This window comes from Mandrillus leucophaeus, unplaced genomic scaffold, assembly GCF_000951045.1.
Source record: "Mandrillus leucophaeus isolate KB7577 unplaced genomic scaffold, Mleu.le_1.0 Scaffold839, whole genome shotgun sequence".
Lineage (NCBI taxonomy): Eukaryota > Metazoa > Chordata > Mammalia > Primates > Cercopithecidae > Mandrillus > Mandrillus leucophaeus.
In genome coordinates, this window is record NW_012109130.1 from 100,698 (window position 1) to 126,909 (window position 26,212).

Genomic DNA, 26,212 nt, shown 5'->3' on the forward strand with positions numbered 1-26,212 from the left:
GTGGATATGTTTAGTGTGCTGGCTTTCTTGAATGCTGGTTAAACTAGCAGTGAAGTTGTCACATAGACACCCTACAACTTCTAGTTAGCCAAGATGTTGTGGGCAGTGTAATTAGGTGTTGTCTTCTTCTTCCTGGGATCAGAGTTATTCTGTCCTGAATTGCTGTAATGGCCTGAGCTGGTGTTGGCCTCCAGCCAAGAGGTGGTACTTCCAAGTGAGAATTAGCTGCAGTAGTAGTAGGGGGCTCAAAGCTTGCCCTAAGATGGCCAGGATACGTATTTTGGTTTCTCAGGCAATGGGATGGGCCATAAAACTCCCAAGAAATTGTCTTTTGTGTTAGGCTACCAGGGTGGGTAGATAAAGATTATCAGGTGGGGGCAGGCTTAGGCAAGTCTGGGCTCAGAATCTTCTTGGGTGGGGCTTGCTGCAGCCACAGTGGGGAATGGGGGAGTGGTTCTCAGGCCAATGGGGCTGTGTTTCAGAGGGGATTTTGGTCACCTCTTCTGTGTTATATGGTTCACCAGAGAAGTGGGGGATAGCGAGAGGCCTCACCCAGCTCCCACACAGTTGGCAAGGCCAGTCTCACTCTTGCAGTGCTCTGCTCAGGCCTTGCCCCAGATCATGAGTTACCCTTCTGAGAAAGCTCATATCCACAGCAGCTCCCACTCATCCCCCAGACTCCACTCAAGAAAATTTGTACCCAGTCAAAACCACTGCCAGTTTCAGGTGGGAGCTTCCTTTGCCCCAAGACCCTTTCCCAATTCCACTGGCTGACTTCCCCAAGGTTCCCTGTGAGATATAGTCAAGGGATCACTTCCTGGGGCTCAAGTTGGAGACTGGGAGTGTGTTCAAGTTATTTCCTGTGTTACTTGTACTTTCACATTTCTTGCGACTCACTAAACCCATTTTAGCTCTAAGTAAGGTTAAATGTTCCTTTGATGATCTGGATTTTCAGATTGCACAGTGGAGATGTGTGTTCAGAGGTAGGTTTTCCCCTCTCACATTTTGGGCACTCCCAGTTTTTCACCTGTTTCATAGAATTTGCTTCTTTCAAAGGATTGGTGAATTCCTTCAGTTTTCCTGGTATGTTCCTGCAGTGGTTCTTGGAACAAAAGATCATGGTGTGAGTCTCCAATTGCTGTTCTGTCCATCCATGTGGGAGCTACATGTTAGCTTTGTCTCCTATCTGCCATCTTCCCCAGAATCTCTTGATAAATTTTTTTAAAACTGGATTGATCTGACTTTAAATGTTTAGCTCAAATATTATGATACAGTTACTATAAGACTATCCTCTCAAAATTTTTATTTTCTCTTATATAATAAATTTACTTCAATAACAAATATGTGTTTATTATCATACAGGTTCATGATGATATACAGGAATTCAGAGTTGCAAAATAATGTGATCTTAGTCCTTAAGAATCTCACAATCTGGTTACAGAAGCATATACGTTGGCCAAAAATGAAAAGGAGAAGAATGCGTTATCTGTCTCCTCAATCTTTGCCTCTCCCATCTAATTTATCCTCTATAGTGGAGATTTTCTGCAGAGACCTGGATAATAAATATTTTCACCTATGGAGGCCATACTGTCTCTGTTATACCTACATTCATGGAAAATATCTCTTGTAAACATTTTCTTATGTAAGTATTTCTAGAACTAAGAGCAACATCTTACTTTGAAGATTTCAGGAGTAATGTAAAAGACTTCATTCTCCCATCCTATAACAAAATGCTATGGACGAAAAGGGTATGTATAAAACAAGTGATTTTTATACTTCAGGTTTAGTGGATTGCAAAACCAAGTCATTGGATCATAGCTGCATTTTATAGATTATATAGAATGAAGTAGAATAGAGCAGAAAATATCAGAATGCCATATATACTAATAATACATTTTGTTTCTGTTCACATGTGCATATGAAGGTCATTAATAAAAATCACATTTCATACTCTTTTATTGTAAAATTAGCAATGCATAGTCTTAAACCGACTAAATCAAATAATAGGGCAAAAGTCCATATGCAGATATCTAGGTGGTAAATGATTGTGCCTTAAGGCAACTAACAAATCCAAGAGGTAGCAGGGAGATGAGAAGGTGAAGAGGATGGTTCACAGATTCTAAAATGCCCCTGCTTCTCTGAATGGCTTACTGCATTCTTTTTAAATATTCTGCCTCTCACCTTGGTGTGAGTTATAAACACCTTTTCATTTTCTTCTATTTAGTGCCTTTCCTCAGGACAAAACTTTGACCTGAAATGTCCCTTTTCCTGTACTTCTCCACCTGGCAAAAAGCCCATTCATTCTTCCAGGCCCGTCTCAAATGCTAGCTCTGTTGCGCAGCTTTGCATCAGTCCACCAGGCATAGTTAATCATTTTTTTCCTCTTTGTTCTTTCAACACTGTGTTCATACTACTGCAGTAGCATTTATCACATTTTATTGTGCTTGGTTTTATATGCCTTTCTCTCTGTTATTCCACCATGAGATTCTTGGGGATGGGGACAATTTTCATCACTAGTTGTAGACTTCTCAACACCCAGTGCATTATCTGCACATAGTAGGTGGAAGAGCCCTAAATGGAGAAAGCTTAGTGATGTGGTTAAGACTCTGGGCTTGAAACCCAGGATGCCACCGTGCAGTGGTGCAAACTTCGATAACTTATTTAGCTTATCTAAGCCAACTTTCTCATCTGACAATGAGTATAATATGATTAATTGACAATGTTACTGTAAGGATGAAATGGAATTATGATATCAGGCTTTACTGCAGTGCCTGGCATTTAATAAGTTTTCAACAAACAGAATTTACCATTAGTATTGTTGTTGTTATTATTATGATTACTGTTGAAAGGACAGAGGAAATGGCTACTGAAACTGCTGATACAAACATGTATAGTAACTGATAGTGTCAACAGTGATTTTTGAAGTAAATAATTAAATTTTGTAATATACTCTGTGCTTTAGAACAGAATGATAATATGAAAAGCAAGTATTGTAGACATCTGGATGTTTGTTTTTATATTCAACTAGGCATGTTACTGAGTTTTACTCTTTCCTCGATATTTTAAACTATTTAGGGGGAGAGTTTGAGGGGGAAGAATGGAAAACAGGATTAAAATAACAAAATTTTGCTCCTGAAGACACTTCATAAACTTAGTTGTGTAAAGTTGGAGCAGAGTTTCTCAACTTCACCACTATTGACATTTTGGGCTAGATCATTCTTTTTTGTATAGGGCTGTCCTGTGCATTGTAAGATGTTTAAACATTCATGGTCTCAACTCACCTAGTAATAAGACCACATTGTTCCTCCCTCCATCTTGTAACAACCAAAAATGTTTGAGGGGCATTTGATAAATATGCTTTGAACAAGGTGAGGAATGAAACCAAAAAGCAAATGTAAAGGTGATTATATCACCTTTATTATTAACGGAGCTGGGTTGGAGAACATGTCCGTCTGTAAACTGAACTGGCTTGCTAAAAATGAACACAGAAGAAGACTGACTTATCCACTGAGTTCCAGAGGAAAGTGTCAATAAAGAAGTCAGGAAAACTGATAATGTCTGAAGTCAGCTCATTCTCAAGAAAGAAGAATGGCAGGCCTGGTCCTTTGCAGAACATGACCAGATTTTAATGATTTCCTTCCCGTTTTGGATTTTAGGTGGACGTGGTTAACTTAATCATAATCTTTGGTTCCTGACACCTTGTAATAACTGTCTATAGTGGCCAGTTTTTATTTATTTAAATAAATAGGTATTTTTAATAATATGATTCATACCTACTAACATGCTACCCAAAATAAAGCTGAAAATGCAGCAGCTGTCTGTTTCTAATCACACAGAGCTTCCCAGCCCTTGCTCCTGCCTCTCCCACTTGAGCAGCATCATCCTGATATATATCTTTCCCAAATTTACCAACAAAATAAATCCCTCCACCTCCATAGGGTAGAATGAGCAAAGTCAGCAGGCAGAGGTCAGAAATTAGCTTCAGGAAAATGCTACCTCAAGGAAAATTCTTCCTCAAGGAAACTAGGAAGGAAGAGAAGGTTTACCTTCTAACAGATGGTGTTGAAATTTGTATGTTTACTTACTGTTTCAGGATTTCAGGGTGTCACTAGGAACTACATTTATGCCATTAAACTTTAAGAAGATTATGAGAAGTGTTTAGAAAGTGAAGGGCTATTACTTTTTATTAGTGTAGAACTGCTTTTGTTGAGTTGAGTACATGGTGATGGTACTGGACATCCACAAACCTGGCATCTGCAAACCCGCCTTCCCATTTTGTTCCCCTTAATACCCACATTTTATTTTACATGCTGAGAATACTTTATATTTTAATATAAAAAATACTCTTTCTGTGGATTGAACTTCTCTCAGATATGAGTTTTGTGATTTATTTTCTTGCACAATGAAAAGAGTTCTTTCAATATTAGAAGCATACCATTTTACAGTTGATCCAATCTAACATCTCCTCCAGGGCAGTAAGTTAATAACAAATGGCACTATAATGACAGATTCAGGTTTATCTTACTACACACACACACACACACACACACACACACACACAAAATCTATTTTTGCCATACTTCACAATCTGGGTAGCAGTTGAAGAGGAACCAACATATGAAGTCATATATCCATGGTACCTGAGTTTCTCTGAGTTTTCAAAGGAGCTATAATTCTAAGTTTCATTGCAAACCACGTGATATTACAAAGGTCACTCAGTTAAGGAAGGAGTGATGAGGAGTCCTCATTAAAGAATAAGCTCCATGGCACAGGGATGGAGCTTCTTACTTGCCTTCTTACTGCTGCATCTTTAGAATCTAGATCATAAACTGGTTCACAACTGTATTGTTATCTGGAAAAGCAGAATCCTGGTGATAAATAACAACAATCACATCCAGTTCGTGAGCACCTTCCATTGGCCGTGCCTTGTGCTGGGTGGTCTACATTTGTAACTTCATTTAATCCTCCAGCATGATTGTTTTTATTATCCTCAGCTGCTTTTTTCTTGAGAAAACTGAGGCACAGAGGAGTGAAATGATTTGCTATAGTTCATACAATTAATAAATATAGAGCCAGAATTAGAACCGTATAATTTCTACCAGCCCATCTCCTCACAAACTAGAAAGACAATGTAGTGGTGACCCAGCTCCTTGTTTTGCTTCTGCCATCAACTAAATAATGCTGTGCAAATTACTAATCCTCTGCATATCAGAGTCCTTTTCATTGAATTTCTGAGTTCATAGTCAATCAAGAAGAGCCTATCCATATATGAATAATCCATGCACAATCTTTAGACTAAGATACATCAGTATATTCTGATATTTTATTAGATATTCAAATAAAGCTTGAATTGATCTTAATTTCCACAAAATAGTTTATGTTTTTGATGACATATCCCTTCTTTATTTGCTCTGTGTTGAAATTACGTTGGTATATTGTCTAAGGTTCAGCTAGGGAATGGTTTTCTTGGTTATTTCAGATAAATCACATTGAAAATAATGTGTGCCTAGATTGGGAGAAATGTAACGAGTCTCAGGCAAAAACAGAAATTAGATAATAGATACATGAACTTGAATAGCTCTTCATCCCCATCCTTTAATGCAATATGTGCAATTTAGGCATTTTTTTTTCCTTTTAATTTTTAGTCAGTTCCCTCAGCCCTTACGGAACTATTTCAAAAATACAATAAACCTACCTTTGTGAACACTGGATTGTAGATTAACCCACATTGTAACAAATAAAGAAGGGGTAAGATTTCGAAGGCAAAGATGTGTTTACTTGAATCTTGTCTCTGCTACTTTCTACCTATGCAGCCTTAGGGCACAAGTTCACCATTTCTGTAATAAGAACAATATACCTATCAGATACCTCCATGATAAGAACGAAAACTACCCTTATTAAAGGAAGCAAATCAAGCATAAATAAAAAGGGATGCCTTGAGCCCATCTTGGTGAAGCTCAACGCCTTGTATGATGATGATTAGATGGTATTTTAATATCAGGTTTATATTGTCTGGATATTAGACAGTTTGTTCCTGGTCTGTGTTTCACAGTCATAACAATTCTGTTATCAGTTAATTTTATTTAACAGGGCACTTATGTAACGCTCTGTGCCAAACACCATTTTAAGTTCTTTATAAATGTTAACTCATTTAATCATCATACTACTCTGTTTATTCTAATATCTGCACATCCTTAGAACATCACAAACATCTCATGCTCTCCTCATAAAACCTTCCACTGTATCATCATTTCTACTTAAGGACCGAGTAAATCAAACGCGTATACCTACCATGAAGCAGCTTCAAGTCTCCTAACCAGGTCTGCAAAACTTAGATGAAGTGCTGTTTCAACTCTGCACTAAAGAAACCGAAGCTGGGCCTTCTCTTTTCAAGCCCCTGCCTTCTTTTGGTGCTACTTAAAACTTTTTTTACTGTCTTTCCATCTGTTATTTTTAGCTTGCAAAAACACTTTACTGTTCTTTGAAATGTCAGTCACCAGAGCCCACAAGGTGTAATTTTTGGGACGAGAGATTTTGCATGCATCATGTATATTTTATATATTTTGGTTTTTTGGATGAACTTACCATGGCAGGTACTGTCTAATTTTTTAGAATTGTTCTAAGGTGCTAGAAATAGGAAATGTTCTAAGATGCTAGAAATAGGAAATGATATTTGAATTCTAAGGTACACATTGTCCTTTGGCAGAGGCAAAGGAAGATGAAATTAATTGCTGAAGCTATGAAATGTTAAATCATTCAAGGGATATTAAATGATGTGAAAAACAACAATATTGTGAGGAGTTCTACGTATTTGGAATAGTGTTCAACTTTCTGAACACATCATGTGGCTTTTGAAGTTAAACTCATACTAATTTTGAGTGATCATGGCAAAATATAACCATGACATTTTTCTAGGATGTCATTTTCAAACTACAATTAAAATTTAAAACACTTGCTCACCTATCTTTCTTATGAATAAAATAAACTCAGGGTCAACAGGTACAATCATCTTCATTAATGAGAAATTTTGCACATTTAGTACACTAAATTCTTGGTTATCCAGCAAGGTTTGATATTAAATTAATTGAATGAAAGAGTTGCAGAATTGTTCGAGTGAGAGTTTTATTATCAGAACAACCTGTAGAATGTAGATTAATTCATTTAACAAATCTGTTTTGAGCATTTACTATGTGATTAGATACTGAGGCTACAATACAGTGGTGAGTAAAAACAACTATGCTACTTATTCTTATGGGTCTTGCAGTTCAGTTGATAAAGCAGGAGATGGTAATAAATTATATGTAAATATACAATCGTATTTACTATTGCAATGGAGAAGTTCATAGAGCTATTTGATGCTATGCAAGTATGTACTAAGGGGAACTAACCTGTTCTGGGAAGGCTGACAGGATATCACTGGGAAGGAGTAAGAATAGCTTTGCAGTGCTTATCAAGAAAACCTAAAAATCTATACCCTTGGGACCAGCATTTCCACAATGAGGCATTTTTCATAAAGGAATAATTTAGGTTGTGCTGAGCATTTTAGCTATCAGGACAAGGCATTGTTTTTGTTACCAAAATATTGGAAACAGCCTACATACTCAAATGTAAATAATTAGTTACATTTATATTATAAATATTAAACTATATCGACTATCAGAAATCTTTTTTAAAGAACATAAATGTTTTTATTGTCATAAGAGATGTTTAATGAAAAAGATTAGATTACAAAATGACGAACATTAAAAAGGTCTTCAGCTTCATCCTGACCTTACCCTTCCTAGTTACTCAATCTATACTATTTGATTTCAAATGTATAAATGAGAGTAAGAGTTAATGGAGTTATACTCCAGAGTATAAATGGTAACACTAGTGTATCAATACAGATGTACAGTGTATTCCCTATGCAACAAAGAATTGCGTCAATGCTGCTGCTGTTTACCATGAATTTATTTATTGCATTTTATCTAAGATAAATACTTTGTTCTCTTGCAACAGCTTTCTGTGAAGAGGGCTGCAGATACGGTGGGACGTGTGTGGCTCCTAACAAATGTGTCTGTCCATCTGGATTCACAGGAAGTCACTGCGAGAAAGGTAATCTAGCTTTTTTTATGGGGGATAGAGAGAAAGATTGGTAGAAAGATTAATTCAGAAAGAATAACAGCTCTTTCTTTAGGAATAATACTGTGGATTGACTTGATACATTGTATTGTGATGGTGGATGTGGCTCTCCCAAAGTGGGTACCTTTCCATTGTTGTGTAAAAGACTACCTCTCTCTGAAAATAGAGCTTCATTTGCCTTCCCTCTGACGCGTGTAATTTAGCAAGGTCAAGTCTTTTCTCTGCTATAGCTCAGCGTGCGTTTTTAGTACTAATTAGAGATAAAGCCTGATGAACTGACCTGCCTCACTTATCATCTATTGGGTAGCATCACACACAGTTATTAGAATTATAACAATCTGCTGTGTCAACGGAATCTAAATTAGCAGCACATGCTCCTTGTGTAAAACCACATTAAATAACTCCAACAGCAGGTTTATTGGTGTGCTTCAGATTTTATTCTAATATTGGTTTATTAAGAACATTATCATTCATAGATCTGATAATATAAGCCAATTAGTGTAAGTAAGATTACATTATGTGCAACTTTCTATTTGCAATAAATGTTGTGTTTACATTTGGCACTATTTGGCAAAATCCAACTCTCTTATTGATTGGAGAAGTCCTCCTATTTGTGTACAAGTGAAATTTGATGTTCAGTGCCAATGTATGTGTCAGTACAAACAAGGGGATTATGACACGTAAAAGTAATATTTTAGTTTGTTTTTCCATGTGTTTTGTTAGGGTGAAATCACTGCATTGTGTTTTTTTTCTGACTCTGGAATGTCACACTTACTGCTTTTCATATCATAGCATAGAAAAATGGAAGTAGGATGTCGTATTTATTATCCTTATTATTACATGAATGGGGAGGTGTCTTTGTCTGGTGCCAGAGATATAAGCAAAGCTTTTGTTTCCTTTCCTTCATGTTTAGAAGCTTCTGAATTTAGATAACATTTTTTAAATGTGCACATTTATTATATCTCACCCTGACCAACCTATTACATTGCACTGCCTGTATATTTATGAGGCAGCCTAATCCTTTTAAATGCATGTCAAAAGGTAACTAAAATTGTTCAATAAGGAAATCAGTGAACAATATTTGCACCACTGTTTCTGTATTTTCTGACATTATCAACAAATAAAAAATTTATCAAATAATTGTTTTTTATTAAAAAAACATGAAAGAACCATGTACTACCTTTGAGCAGCCCAAGAGAATTACCACATAGAGCTAAAGAATTCTTGCTAAAAGCTAAGAAACTTAAGGGTAACTTAGGACACATCTCTTTACTGCACTACATTTAATTTTAAGTAGGTTTTTTAAAATGAAAAAGAAAAAAAAGATTTCTTACTGCTTCCGGTAGAACTGCTGTATTCCCTAAACCGAATACACAGAATTAATGGGGACAGAATGGTGATAATGATAATGTCAATAATCATGGATACTACTACTAATGATATGCCATTTATTATGCAATAATTGTTAGGATTTTTAAATTAATATTTTAAGATTAAACGAAGGAGGTAGATATTACTACTCTTATATGTAATCAAACTAAAGTTTAGCTAGTGTAAGTAACTTATGCAATTATTGGCACTGAGAATAAAACATAGTTGTATCCCACAAAGCCTGTGTTATCAAACCTTGCATGGGTTTTTCAAGGATACTACATGGATTTTTTATTAAAATGTATATTCTTGGGCCACCTCTCCAAACTAGATGGAATATCAGGGGGTGGTTTCACGAGTCTGCATTTTCACCAAGCACCTCAGGATATTTAACCATAGCAACTAGCAACTACTGTAACATTCTTATTTTCTTACATTACAAATAACTGGAGGGAAACATTACCTTAGACCAGGGCCTGTGATCAGTGGCAGACCAGGAAGAACTGATTATGGTGTCTCATGCGTTCTTGATTTGTCCTTTGTCCTTTTCTCTGCTCAGTAAGTGGGTGATTGCATCAGTGCTTACAGTCTGGTTCGTCATGTGGAGTCAGAAAAATACAAAGGAGAAAATCAAGACCAGGGAAAAAGTTAGACAGAGAGAGGCAAGCATGGGTCCCTATGTAAATATTGAAGTTAACATGGAGAATTATGTATTCTTGAACTCTTGCACAACCATCATAAAGGGAAAAAATACAATAAAATAAAACAAGGTTTCTCTGCATTTAATGCTATACTTCATCTGTAGCAAAGTCATTCCACTTAATATTGGCCAATACTCAAATTCTATCAGATTTTTCATGGAATGAATAAAGTACATATTTATCAGTCAATTGTGCACAAGGGATCTAAATAAATTATGGGCTTAACACAGAAAATCTGAGCCATTATCTTGTCTGAGTTATTTTGTCATGTTGATCATTAGCAATAAACATTAAATAAGTCTATTTGCCTTCGAATAGTTGTGCTAGATGCCTTGAGACTCATAGTGCCAAAGGAAAAATGCAAATGAATTGTGAATGTCTTGTGGCATGATTACACTAAATCTTTCATGTGATTTATTTTAATTTTAAGACTAAGTAAATGGTCCCATTTGAGCTATATAGAATCCACTTATGTTCAGTCTTAAGCATGTTCTTTTATCCCCCTGGTTATTGGTTTTATTCATTGCTTGCAATATTCAGCCTTTCGAAATTCAAGTACACTTAGTAAAATCATTTAAATAATTTGTTAAAGAAAATTCCTATCTGATGTTAATATTCCCACTTGTGTTTGGTATGTAACACACAGATGAACAACTCTGCATTTACTTTCCATTGATGACATTTCAGTAACCTTAAACTTTTCATAACCCCCCTTGAGCAAACATTTTGCCTCCTTTGGTTTCTAAACAACGTATAATTCTAGTTCTTCTCCTACCCTTCAACTTCCTTCTCTGTGTGCTTAGTTTGATTTAGTTTTACAATTAGCATGGAGATGTGTAAAGAGAAAGCTGAGTGAAGAATCAGTAAGAGTAGTAGTTTTTCCACTCTTAGGATGGAAAAGGGCTGCTGGTAAATGCTCTCTTCTCAACCTGGCTAAGAACTAAAAGGACAGAATACCATACTGATGTAATGTAGACACCCACAAAGCAGCATGAAACAACACAAAGTCCTCCTAGAGAATTTTCACATGTAAAATCAAAGAGCTACACTAAATCCAAATATATGTTAACTGCCACAAAACAGCAGAAAATCACTCTCTAAGAAGTATGTGAGACTAAGTTTTCTATTTGATATTTTCATTTGCAAATTTGCAAGCAACAAGAAGGATCGATTAAATACGAAATATGGAGCTATGTCTAGATCAGGATTTCTATTTATTTTAGTGGCTTAAAATAACAAATGTTTATTATCTCATAGTTTCTGTGGTTTGAAATTTGAGAGCAGCTTAGCTGAGTGGTTCTAGCTCAGGGACTTTTATGAGATTGCAGTCAAGATGTTGACTGGGCCAGTAATTGTCTGAAGGTTGGGGAGTTTGTTTCCAAGATGGCTCACTCTTGTGGCGATTGGCAGGAGGCCTCAGTTTCTCATTTTGTGGGCCTCTCTACAGTCTATGTGAGTGGCCTTATGACATGACCACTGGAATCCTCCACGTCAAGTGATGAGAAAGAGAGTGAAAGCAAGGAGGAAGCTATAATGCTTTTTGTGACTCGATCAAATGTTGATCGAGTTTTCACGTTGGCCATATTCTATTCCTTAGAGGAGACTCATTCCAGCCCACAATCAAGGGGGAGAGGAATTAGGCACCACCTCTTAAAAAAAAAAAAGGATTGTCAAAGTATTTGTGGGCATATTTTAAAACCGCCACACCGCGAACCCTGTTATTTATTCACAAACCTTGGCTCTGATTTTAAACTCCTTGTTTTGGAACCTTTTCCATACCTCTCAAACTTCCCTTGAAATTTTCTGGTTTTAGTCTTTGACTCCCTACAGCTTATACTTTTGATCATGGAAGAGGATGTATTGCTTACTTATCTGACGTTGAACAGCCACAGAATGGGATTCAGTTACCAGACTGTGTGGAACTGACTGTGTGTGTGTGTGTGTGTGTGTATGTGTGTGTGTACAGGCGCCTGTGTGTGCACATGCAGGTGTGGACTTGCACATCCAAACAGAGAAGAAGGAAGAAGGCAGGAGTTTATGAATGTGAATGTAGGTGGATCCTAATGTCTGTTCTTAATCCTTTTTTCAACTTTTATTTTAGATTCAGGAGTTACATGAACAGGTTTCTTACCTGTGTATATTGCATGATGCAATAAAATCCTAGATATAGGATGAGTAATCCTGTCACTTCGGTACTGAGAACAGTACTCAGTAGTTTTTCAGCCCTTGCCCCTTCTCCTTTCCCACTCTAGTAGTTCCCAGTTTCCATCATTGCCATCTTTATGTCCACATTTACCTAATGTTTCACTCCCACTTATTAGTCAGAACATGAGGTACTTGGTTTTCTGTTCCTGTGTTAATTCACTTAGAATAATGGCTTCCAATTTCATCCATGTTTCTGCAAAGGACATGATTTCATTCTTTTTATTACTGTTTAGTATTCCATGGTGTATATGTACCATATTTTCTTTATCCACTCCACTATTGAGCACTTAGATTGATTCTATATATTTGTGAATGTCGACAGTGAATAGTGCTGCAATGAACATGTGAGTGCGTGTGTCTTTTTGGTAGAAAGATTTGTTTTATTTTGGGTATATATCCAGTAATGGGATTTCTGGGTCAAATGATATTCTGAGTTCTTTGAGATATCTCCAAACTGCTTTACACAGTAGCTAAACTGATTTACATTCCCACCAACAATGTATAAGTGTTCCCTTTTCTGTGCAGCCTCACCAGCATCTGTTGTTTTTTGACTTTTTAATAATAGCCATTCTGACTGGTGTGAGATGGTATTTCACTGTGGTTTTGATTTTCATTTCTCCAATGATTAGTAATGAGAATTGCTTTATATGTTTGTTGGCTGCTTGTATGTCTGTCATCTTGTGAGAAGTGTTTGTTCATGTCTTTTGCCAGTTTTTTAATGGGGTTATTTGTTTTTGCTTGTTGAATTGCTTATGTTCCTTATATATTCTGAATATTAGACCTTTGTTGGATGCATAGTTTGTGAAGATTTTCTCCCATTCTGTAGGTTGTCTGCTTACTCTGTTGATAGTTTATTTTGCTGTGCAGAAGCTCTTTAGTTGAATTAAGACCTAGTTGTCAATTTTTGTTTTTGTTGCAGTTGCTTATGAAGAGTTAGGCATAAATTATTTCCCAAGGCTGATGGCCATAGTGGTGTTTTCTAGATTTTTTATAGGATTCTATAGTTTGAGGTCTTATATTTAATTCTTTAATCCATCTTGAGTTAAATTTTTGTATATGGTGAAAGGCAGGAGTCCAGTTTTATTCTTGTGCATATCGCTAGCCAGCTATCTCAGCACCATTTATTGAATAGGGAGTCTTTTTCCCACTGCTTATTTTTGTCAGCTTTATTGAAGATCAGATGGCTGTGGGTGTGCAGCTTTATTTCTGGGTTCTCTGTTCTGTTCCATTGGTCTCTTTGTCTTTTTTTTACAAGTACCATGCTGTTTTGGTTATTGTAGCCATATAATATAGTTTGATGTCGGGTAGTGTGTGATGCCTCTAGCTTTGTTTCTTATGCTTAGCATTGCTTTGGCTATGCAGTCTTTTTGTTTTGGTTCCAAATGAATTTTAGAATGGTTTTTTCTAGTTCAGTGACAAATTACATTGGTAGTTTGATAGGAAAAACATTGAATTTTGTAGGTTGCTTTGGGCAGAATGGGCATTTTAATGATATTGATTCTTCCAATCCATGAGCATGGAATGTTTTCTCATTTGTTTGTGCCATCTATGATTTATTATAGCAGTGCTTTGTAGTTCTCCTTGTAGAAGTATTTCACCTCCTTGGTTAGATATGTTTTGAGGTATATTTTTGTGTGACTATTGTAAATGGAATTGCATTCTTGATTTGGCTGTCAGTTTGAAAGTTATTGGTGTATAGAAATGCTACTAATTTTTGTACATTGATTTTCTATCCTGAAACTTTACTGAAGTCATTTACCAGTTCCAGGAGCTTTTTGGCAGTCTTTAAGGCTTTCTAGATATAGGATTATATTGTGCATGGAGAGAGACAGTTTGACTTTTTCTTTTCCTAATAGGCTGTCTTTTATTTCTTCCTCTTGTCATATTGCTCTGGTTAGCACCTCCAATACCATGTTGACTGGGAGTGGTGAGAGTGAACATCTTTGTCTTGTTCCAGTTCTCAAGGGGAATGCTTCCAGTTTTTGCCCATTCAGTATGATGTTGGCTGTGGGTTTGTCATAGATGGATCCTATTATTTTGAGGTGTGTTCCTACAATGGTTAGTCTGTTGAGAGTTTTCATCATGAAGAGATATTGGATTTTATCAAAAGCATTTTCTGCATCTATGGAGATAATCATATGGTTTTCAGTTTTAATTCTGTTTATGTAGTGAATAACATTTATTGATTTGTATATGTTGAACCAACTTCGCATCCCAGGAATGAAGCTTATTTGATCATGGTGAGTTGACTTTTTCATATCCCATTGAATACAGTTTGCTAATACTTTGTTGAGAATTTTTACATCTATGTTCATCAAGCACATTGGCCTTTAGTTTTATTTTTTCATTGTACCTTTGTCAGGTTTTGCTATTAGGGTGATGCTGTCTTTGTACAATGAGTTAGGAAAGAGTCCCTTTCTTTGATTTTTTTGGAATAGTTTTAATAGAATTGGTCAGCTCTTTGTATGTCTGGTAGAATTTGACTGTGAATCCATCTGGTCCAGGACATTTTTGCATGGTAGGATTTCATTATAAATTCAGTTTTGGAACTTGATATTGGTCTATTCAGCATTTCAATTTCTCTCTGATTCAGTATTGGGAGATGTGTTTCCAGGAATTCATCCATTTCCTCTAGATTTTCTAGTTTGTGTGTGTAGTGGTGTTCATAATAGCCTGTGCGGATCTTTTGTATTTCTGTGGTATCTGATTGTAATGTCATAGATCAGGATTTCTTAACCTAGAAGACACTATTGACATTTTAGAACAGATAATTCTTTGTTGTGGAGGGCTATCTTATGCATTGTAGGATGTTTAGTGTCATCCCTGGATTTTATTCATGAAATGTAATTAGTAGTACACCTCCAGTTGTGACCATCAAAAATGTTTTCATACCTATCACCTTAAACACTTGTCATTTCTTTGTGGTGAGAATATTCAAAATTAAGTAAAACTTTAAAAAAGTCTCTAGTAAGATTAAAGAAAAAGTCTCCAGACATTGCCAAATATCCCCTGGGAGACAAAATCTCATCCCATTAAGAACTCGTGGTCTAGATGTAGCCTTTTTAAAAGTCTCTTTTAAAAAATATGCATATATATATGTATATATATATTTTATAGGTAATAATGGCTCAGTGTTATTTGATAATATGAAAATTATAAGCATTTTTTGACAAGAAAAGCACTTTTAATCATCTCCTGAACATTTTTAGAAGTACTTAGGGTTTCCTGTGATTAGAAAATGCTTACCCATTCAAGAGCTAGAGACTGGCTGATATCCATCATGTGCTATGAGAGGCACACCTTCTTGTAGTCTTAGGAACCAGGTTGGTATGGAAACTCAGCCTGCTCTGTGTTCGCCCTCTCTCAATGGTGGAATAAACATGATGCTCCGACTCCACCCAAGGAACATGTGACTCCAAACCTTGTGTTCTCCTAAAGGAAGATAGTATACCAATCCTCTTTCTTAGAAGAAAAATTTAAATGTATGTAACAATAAAAGAATTCATCTTATAGTATAAGACTTAGATGCACACACCACACACACTTGTAACATCTTTGTTTTTTTATTTTTCTGAGATGGAATCTCACTCCATCACCCCAGCTGGAGTGCTGTGGTGCGATCTTGGCTCACTGCGTCCTCCGCCTCCCGGGTTCAAGCGATTCTTGTGCCTCAGCCTCCCGAGTAGCTGGGATTACAGATGTTCTCCACCACACCTGGCTAATTTTTGTATTTTTAGTAGAGACGGGGTTTTGCCATGTTGACCAGGCAGGTCTCAAACTCCTGGCCTAATGAGATCCACCTGCCTCAGCCTCCCAAAGTGTACCCAGCCAACACTTGTACATTTTAAGGAGAATTTGCACTGAAATGCTTTCTGTATTACAAAGCCACTCAATTAATCATTATTTTTTGGTAGGAAATTGGACTGGGTTGTAAATCAAGTTACTTATTTATATTGGTACAGACAAGCCTGCCAATTATACTACATTTCCCCATTATATATTATATGATTTTAGAGTGTTTAAATACAGTTGTATAGATATCAGGTATCTATAACCAGTGATTTGTGAATCAGACTGTAAGAACTGGACACGACTACCCAAGGTGTAGGCTAGAGCACAGTCTAGTATAAAATAATTGGAAAAAATGTGCTGATGTTATAAAAATAGCAGACCTTGACGTTTTCCTCCACATTTGTTCAGAAATAGGTTCATTTACTGTAACTATTATTAAATAAACTCTCATAAGCTTTGAACCTCTCACACTATCCAAGTGTTTTTGAAATATAGTAAGTATCTGATCAAGAATATTTAGGGAGATCAGTAAAAAGCAAACAACTTTGAACAGCTTCGTTCATTCACAATATAATTTTGAGTATTTATTATTTTCCTGTTTTGCTTATATGATTTTCCAATTTTCTAATTTTTAAAATAATACATTTAAATTATGTTTATAATAACAAATGATTTTTAAAAGCTTAAAATAAAGAGAACATAACAGTCAAAATATTTCTCAGTTACTTGGGATTTTTTTAACCTTTTCTAAAGGAAAATTTTTTGCAGAAAAATTTATTCTACTATCTTTTCTGTGCCCCATGGACTTGCAGATATGTAGATAGAGAGTAATAGTTTGCCTGAGGTATATTGTCAATTTACCAGGTAAAAAGAATGATCAGAAACAAAGACTTCTGTGCTCTTTCATATTTTAAATCTTGCCTGTATTTTGAGAGATCCCTATCAGCATCCATCTATTGATAATTGCTTTACCCATCCCTGTTACTGGGGGAGATTTTAAAAATTTTTAAGAAGGTGAATACTTACTCCCTTCCCATAACAGAGAATAAAATATTTCTTCCATTTCCTCTCCAGTTATCACAGGACCGTGACAAGGGCATCTGGGGGGAGAATGAATGCAAAAGTACATATTTACATCCCTAGCAGACGGGAGAATTATTTAACTTTTCTCAATTTGAGCTTTCTCAGGTTGTCTGGCACATGATACTTGCTCAGTAAATGGCAACTTCTATCATCAATGTTGCTTCTTTTCTTGTGCCTGATGCTCAGAAAGGAGTAAGCAGGGTTTCTATGACATCATTGAAAAAGAGAAATATGATGATTTGAGGTTTCTCTGCATTGCCCATCTAGTTGAACCCACTAGTAAAAGGAGGGTTGCAAATGCTTCTTTAAAATTCTATTAAAGTCAGGTAGATGCGAATATGGTTTGAAGAACTTCCTGTCCTGGATGTTTCCAGAAATTAAGAATGGCAGAAGAGACATCAAACTAGAAGATGAGAGGAGCTTAAACCTGCTAAGACTGAGAGAATGTGATCATGTTTAGAACAGCTGAGAAGTCTTGCCCTGTTCAGTACCCCTTTCATCTCTTCAGTTCTACCCACTCAACGTTTTTCTTCCTTCTTGAATGACATCTCTGCTAAACATCTGGCATACTTCCATTGGATAAAAAAATGGGGTTGACATGCAATTCTTAGAGCCACTTGGAGCTATTTCACAACCCTGTCGTTGATCCTGTGAAGATTTTCATTTTTCCAGGTTGCAGACCTATGGAAAAATATCTCCAGCAATTTTTAGTCTCATTGTCCAGACAAAGAGCACATTTTCAAGTCATTTCAATTAACTGGAAACATCCATGTCTTTTTTTCACAAATAAGAATTTAAATGAGAAAATAAAGATGCTGTCTGGTATACTGAAAAGAGTACTGTATTGATGATCAGAGGTCTGAGTTTTGATACTAAATCTGCCTCTGTGAAGTGAAATTTACATTAATCTACTGTACATCTATTGTGAACCCCAAACTTTTGCATTTATTATTTCCTGTGAGGGAGTTACTTTTATCCTTTTGGACATATATGAGGACATGTGTAAGTGTCACTCAGCAAGTAAGTAGTCAGGTTGGGATTCTAACCCATGTATTACATACACTTTTTATGAATCCAAATTTCATACACTTTGCTTTGTAATCTGCTACCTCTTGATCATTTTGTCTGTGCCCAAGGGCAGTTAAACCTAACAGATTATACAGGAGGTAAAATAAATTACGTTTTCCTGTGAGTAATGAGCCGTAATATCTTATTTGATCATGTGCATTGTTTTACATATTCCTTTCAACGTTTTTGTGCCTAAGGCAGGAAAAGAGTAAACAAAAAAGGGGGGAAAATCAGAATATCTGAAGTCACAATAGCTTAGTTTTAATTAAGCTGCCACTATTTACCCGGCTCTGTAACACTGGATCAGATATACTTAACGTTTCTAAGTGTCAGTTTGCCACCCAAAAAAGAAAACAGATGTTGATATTACTTACTACATAATTTTATTGTGAGATTAAATGAGATATTGTACTTAAAACACCTAGTAGAAAACCTGGAACACAGTCAGTATCTAGAAATTATAGCTACTGATAACTTTAATTAACCAGGGGATAAAATTGAGACTCAGAAATAATAGGCTGCTTGCCCGAGGATACTCAGCAGGTAAACAGTAAAGCCATATCTTATATTTATCTTTTGCTACTGAAGTCTCTCTCGTTCTTCTATTAGTTCTTACAGCCTCTCACTGTAGAATTCAAGTGTAAAGTGATTTTACTTGTATCATCTTTCCAGCTCATATTCTCTGTTCCCACAAACATTTTATGTAACGTCTTATTAAGCTAACAAAAATTAATTTATGCAATAGAGTTCTGCTCTGGGGAAAGAGTGAGCTAGTTCAGCACCTGGAATAGTGGCATGTTTAACCTGGGTATGGTCCCTGAAAGGGATTTTTTTTTTTTTTTTTTTGCTATTGTTTACTTCTCATCTCTTGGAGTTAAAATTGAAGATTTAACACCAAGTTCTCACTGTATTATTGATAGCATGGGTGACTCTTTGTACATAGGGGGAGTTGAGATCTCATTCAAAAGGCTACCCCACTTATCCTTCTACAAATATTTTCTTAGTTCTTCATTGATTCCTCAAATTGAAGAAAGGCAAACATTCTAATTCTCAATTTGGCATCAGGAAACCTGGATTCTATTCTCAGATTCCACTACTCATCAGCCATGTGAATAGGGACAACCTCAGCTTTTCCATGTAAAATTGGAGTAATCATCCAAATATGTGGAAGGTGACTAATGGTTAATGCAGGCACAACTGATTTTTACAAGTGTTGTAAACATAGTTTAGCACCCAACTTTGGGACTTAGAAGTCCTTAACAACTATTACATTATTGTCTATCAAAACTGTGGCATGGGAAAAATCAAGATTTTTATATCTTGTTACATTACATTTGAATTCAACAAACATTTGATAAATGAATGAGTATAGACAAGGACCCTCAATTTCACATGGTCCAGTCTTTTCATTTTATAGATCTGAAGTTGTAATAACTCTAATTCAAACCTTATTGAAAAGACACCTAAGTTAAAGTATATTATATCAAGAATGGGGAAGAAATGTCATTAACAAGAATAGAATAGAAATTTTTGTCTATTTCTAATAGTTTTGTCAGTCCACCTTTCCATAGGGCCCTTTGTAACTTTACCATTAATGAAGGGATCTTTTAAACAGATTGGCATTCTCTGTCAAATAAATAAAGGCTGTTAGGGATTACTTTGTCTATTTAGTAATGCAGAAAATAATTCTTGACTAGATGACAAGCAGATCTTGCTTCTCACCAAGCAAGCACACACTACTGAACTGTGAAACCCAAGAGTTTGGTTCATATCCTCATTTATAATCCTGTATCCTAGGAAATACAAACACCACTGTAACTTTAAACACAAAGGATAAATAGGAAGGAAATCTAGCTTTCTGTGAAACTGTGAGCAACTGGAGCCCAGAAGTTACAAACTTTACCTAGTAACTAGCCATAAGTCTTTGTATCCAAGAATATGCAGTACACTAAATCATGTGGAAAAAGGCGAATTGAAGCCAATAGCCTAACTCAGAAGGAATAGAACTCAGGATTTGCATCATTTGCTCCTAGTAGGACTCACTGAATGATCAGAAAAAGTAGTTCCTGAAAACATTCACTTAGATACGAATTATGATGAATTGATTAATCACACAGCAAGATCTATGCATTTATTATGGTAGTGTCTGAAACGATAAGCAGTTTTTGGTTTTTTGAGCTAATGTGGTTTTAAAGCGTTTTCCAGTTTAACAGAGACCTTGAAGTTATCTATGGGTGGCAGCAATTTTAGCTAAAGAGATTAAGTCCATGAGGGGAGATCCAGAAAGATTAAAGAATATCCTACTAAGAAAAACACTTCAGTACCTCCTCAGTGCTTAAAAGATAAAGTCCAACTTCCATAGCATAAAATCTAAAGACTTCCATAATTGGGCCTCTTCCTCCCTCTCCAGCTTTATCTCCTACTTCTCCTTTAAGAAATCTCATTTATTTATTTATTTATTTATTTATTTATTTATTTATTTATTATTATTTTTGAGACGGAGTCTCGCTCTGTCACCCAGGCTGGAGTGCAGTGGCATGATCTTGGCTCACTGCAAGCTCCGCCTCCCGGGTTCACGCCATTCTCCTGCCTCAGTCTCCGGGGTAGCTGGGACTTACAGGCGCCCATCACTAGGCCCGGCTAATTTTCTTCTTTTTTTTTTTTTTTGTATTTTTTTAGTAGAGAAAGGGTTTCGCCGTGTTAGCCAGGATGGTCTTGATCTCCTGGCCTCCTGATCCGCACACCTCGGCCTCCCAAAGTGCTGGTATTACAGGCATGAGCCACCGCGCCCCTCCTCTTTAAAGAAATCTTAAGCTGCAGCCCATTCTAAACTACTTCAAGTCACTGAAATGCACCTTAATTTTTCAAACCTCTGAGCTTTTGTTTGGAGTACTCTCTCTGCCTATTACACACATACAGATTTACATATTGATCATAAGCATGATATTAATAAAAATAATAGAAAAATTAGTTATTGTTTCCAATAATCCAGAATAGTCCTGATTTTCCCCCTTCAAATTGCTTTTTTTTTTTAATTCTACAAAACCCCATGTTACTAACAAGCCAGTACCAACCAGGCCCGACCCTTGGGTTCTCAAGATCAGACAAGATCGGGCATGTTAAGGGTGGTATGGCCACAGACTCATACTGCTTCTTCCAAGTCTTCTTTCATTACATTTGATGGCAAACTAGAATCTTTCACATTCTCTGGGCTGAGGTCTTGCAATCATCTGTGATTTCTTTATTTTGCACTCCATATTCAAAACCTTTGGCTTAGCTTTTAAAATACATCTTAAATCCCAACTTCGTATGATCTCCACTGCTGTCACCCTTTTACATTGCTTTTTACGTCCTAAGCTCTAATCTAGATGATGGCAAAAAATCTCCTAACTCATCTTCCTTCCACTGTTATGCACCTATAGTCTCCTTTTAACATAGTAGCCAAAGGGACATTATTGAAACCTAAGTTATATCTTGTCATTCCTCTGCTTCACATTCTTTATAACTCCCCATTTTCACTGCATAAAAGTCACAATTATTACAATGGCCTATAAGGCCCTAGTTACTCTGGGCCCACCTACCTATGAAATTTGTTTGTCCTCACCATTCAATATGCTCTCTCTCACTTTTTATCCTCTTTCTCTGGCCATAATTGTCTTTTTGATTTTTCTAGAATATGTCAGTTACGTTTTTCTTACTTTTAAAAAATTATTTTATTTTATTATCATTTTAAAATTTATTTACCTTCAACAAACTCACACCGTATTTTCCTTACTGCTTTGTTTGCTTGGAGTGTTCTTCCCTCAGATATTTTCACTGTCACCTCCCTCCTGTGAAAAAGGTTTCTGTACAAACATTACCTCCTCAGACAGGTCCTGACCCCTACCTAAAATAATACATTTCCTCCTCCCCATTGCTGTGTTATTGTTCTTCGGAGCCTTTATCACTCTCTGACACAATAGTACTTTTCATATGGCTTCACTGCCCAGCCAGAATATCAGCTCCAGGAGGGCAGGGGTTCTGTCTTTGCCATTGTATTTCTGGAGGCCAGGGTAGTACCTAGCACACAGGAACTGCGTGAAACATTTACTGAAAAAGTAGACAATTTAACAAGAAGAAACTCTTTTAGTTTTGTATTAGTCTCCAAAGCCACAATAGTTATGATACGTCTTGGGAAGGATGAAAAAAATATTGTTGTCAATCACATGCCTGCATTCCTGATATTTTTGGATCATATGTAGCCAGAGTTATCCCTGACGTCTCCTTCTCCCTCACTTTTCCATTCAATCACTAAAGTGCATTTTCTTTTTTTCCTCCATCCTACCTCCTAGTATAAACCACTCATATTTGTTTTTTTGCCTGAAATGATTTCAGAAGACAAGTCTTCAAATCCCTAGTCTTACTCCTCCCTCACAAAAATGTTCTTCCTGCATTGCAGCCAGTATAATCCTTATAAAATATAACTATAATCAAAACGTCTCCCTGCTGAAAAAACTTAAATCGTTTCCAGTGCTTTCGTTATAAACACCAACCTTCTTACAATAGCATCAATGACTCGCTCTGAGTACCTTTTCCATTTTAACTTTTAATCAATATTCCTCCTCCACTAAACACTGTAAAATTTTATCAAAGCAACTCTTTGTTTTTCTTTCTCTAGTTTCCTTCTTCTTCTCATAATACGCAGTCCCATCTTTTCCTGTGTTCTCACATAGATTGTAAGCTTTTCTTCCAAGATATTTTTCAGACTCTTTGCTCAAGATTAGGTTCCCTCCAGTGCACTCCATATCAACTTGATTTTCCCTTCATAAAATGTATTACATTTAATTGCATGTTTACTTGTTTTCTCTTCCGTTTCTTCCTACCACCCATCCCTGTAGCACAACCAACATTTGTTTAACTTCCGTTTCTAATCATCCCCCCAAAAAAAAACCCCTTCAAAGTATTGCTGAATCTGTGTAATAATTATTAACCCAGAGTATCTCCAAACCAAAACACTATTTTTCTTCTATTCCTTTCTTACTGGTGCCATTCTTCCCATTCCAAGGTGTTAATTATATATATAGGTGTTATATATATAAATGAGGGCATGTTGGATTTGCATATCATGTTCTGAATGACAGAAGCATTAAAATCTTATTTAAAAAATCTTGATATTCATAAACTAGAGGTTCATTTCAGGAAGATAAGCGAGTCCCCACTTCCTTCCATAGACAAAGCTATGGCCTTTCGTAGCACTGATCAGATAAGAATGGCCAGATACAGTATTTTCCTGGTTCTTAAATTGCCCAGCGGTTTCTTTTGGAGCAGACCATCTGATTGGAATGGTTAAAGAACTGCATACTGCACTTTTAAGCACTTTTAAATTTACTGTCAGCAAATTCTTATGGTACTCTGTTTCAGTAAAGTGATGCTAACACTGAAGGGCAAGCCTAAAACTTTTCCAGATGCTTGGTCTCCAGCTATGTGGAAATACTGCATTCACTTGTGTGTTCTCCATAAATTCCATGCATTAGCCTTTTGGAGATGTTTGCATTTATTTTCATATGTATATTTTTCCCAGTGTCTTTCACAGTAGCAGTACTTCCCTAGTCTGAAAATTAGGGTCAGAATGGTGAAGGAACCGTTTAAACAACATAGCTCTTATTTAATGTTTAGGCTAGACCTTCATTTAAGCTAGACTTCGTGCTACAGGATTGATGTATGTCACTTAATCTTCATAATCCAGAAGGTAAGCATTGACCAACATCCTTCACCCCACATTGCTTGTCTAATTTCACCACGTATTTCTACATCCCTTCCCCTGGCCATGTTTCAAACATATCAGCAATACCTCAGGGCATTTATACCTAGTGTTCTCTCTTTCGGGGATGTTTTTCCTCCATATATATCTAGGATTCATTTCTTAACCTGCTTTTAGGTTTCTATTTAAATGTTACTTATTAGTAAGACATTTTCTACCATTCCATTAAGATTGCAATACTGAACCTGGCCCCAGATAATAGCACCTAATTTCCCTGCTGTTCATTATTTCTATTGCACTTTTCACCATTAAAGACACTAAATGTATCACCGATCTGTCTTGTGTATTGTCTGTTCCTCCCACTTGATGGTCACCCACCATGAATGCAAAGATTTTTTTGTCAGTGTTTGCTGCTACAGCCCAGCTCTTGGAACAGTCCCTGGAACTCAGTTTGCACTCAAGAAATATTTATTGAATGAATGAATCAATGATTATCCTAATTTATTGGATAAACTGAGATTAAGTTCTGGTAAGGTAGTATGCACAAGATTATAGGACTAGGAAGTGTCAGAGCTGTGATTTGAACAGCTCTTTGTGCCCCAAAGCTCAGGCTTTTAAAAACTTCCCTTTGCCACTCTTCTCAAAAAAGCAAGGCTGAATACAAAAGTTTTGACAACTGCAAGAGCTCATATCTTCTGTGTTTTTTCTCAGTTGAATTCTGAATTCTGAGTGTGTTACTATGGTAACCCTATATACCATCTACACTGCATTGATGTTCTAAGAGACTTTCTTCATCATTCTCAAGTTAATACACTCTTCCTTGTAAGGGATTGCTATAATAGTAATATTTTATATTAGTACAGATCCTTGTAGTGTCTAGTGCATTTTTCCAGGTACTATATTATCTTTTAAAAAATCTCATAACAGTTTAATGAGGATTATATTGCTATCATCATCCTGGTTTTGCAGATGAGAAAATTGAGGCTAAGGGGTTAAAGAAATAGCTTATGTTTGCAAAGCTAAGAACAGGGGGACAACTAGAACTTAAATTCTTGTCTGGTATTTAAAATTCTGTGCTTTTTTTTCTGGTATGCCATACTGCCTTCAGCCTTCCTTCTACAGAGGTGTTCATTTTTCTTGGGCCAAATCATTAATATGGAGGTTTTATATTGAAAGTGTCGGAAGGATGACATTGTAATACCTGTAGCCACAGGGCATTTCTACATTAGGGCAGTGGGGTCACAGTATGCCTTTTTGAGCTGGGCATTTTTTGCCACTTACCTTGTGACCTTGATCAAGTTATATAACCTCTCAATCTGTATCTCCCAACACTGTCATCAAAATTAGAGAAAGGCTAATTAGCAAACAGTAGATAATGTAAATTAGTAGGTAGTAAAGAGTCATAGGGTACAAACTGTTATCTAGAGCTTCTTTATTTGAGAACAATTTTATCAATCATAGCTACCATTTGTATAGCTCTTTACAGTCACAGACACTTTCAAAGACATTTTGTTTTTAAAGCATCTCAACAAAACAGTGTCAAGTAAGTTTAATTCCCATATTACCCACAAAGAAATATATTCATATAGGTTAAATCACTTATCTAAGTTCATTCTAATATGAATCATTCGGTTGCATTGCTCTAAGCTTTGAACTTGAAGTAGAATGAAAGCAACATGTGCCTCTCAATGATGCCTCTTTCTTCAACAGGGATGAATAATTATGTTTTATCCTTAAAAATCCCCATATGTTAAGGTATGGCATAACACATCCCCAGAGAAATGTAATTCAAAAAACCAGAGGGAAATAACATTTCTGAAGAGATGTTCACAGATATCTACTGTACCAACAATTAGGAAATGTATGAATAGTCATCTAAAATTAGTTTCATATATACCTATAGATTCTTCCCTGGTTGAACACTGTCATCTTTGTTTTTCTCAACGAAAACTTACTTTTAAGTCAGATAAGTACATTCTAATGGCAGGAACACTATGCTTATATTTGTATATTTTAATAGCCCCCAAATTGCTGGTTATCTTAGCAGAGAACCTTATTGTACTCTTCAGTCTATCAGTATATCAATAGCTAGTATTTTTTAGAGGGGTCTGTGAAAGCCGCTATTGTAGTA

At 36.2% G+C, this 26,212-nt stretch overlaps 1 protein-coding gene across 1 annotated transcript in view; it reads left to right on the forward strand.

Annotated features, from left to right (window-relative positions):
- The window catches only part of LOC105530677 (protein kinase C-binding protein NELL1), a 315,608-nt gene that overhangs the window by 78,240 nt on the left and 211,156 nt on the right, over positions 1-26,212 (forward strand). Inside the window, exon 2 of the mRNA XM_011968316.1 lies at positions 7,999-8,094. Coding sequence (XP_011823706.1) covers positions 7,999-8,094 — 96 coding nt within the window. The remainder of the gene's footprint in view (positions 1-7,998; positions 8,095-26,212) is intronic.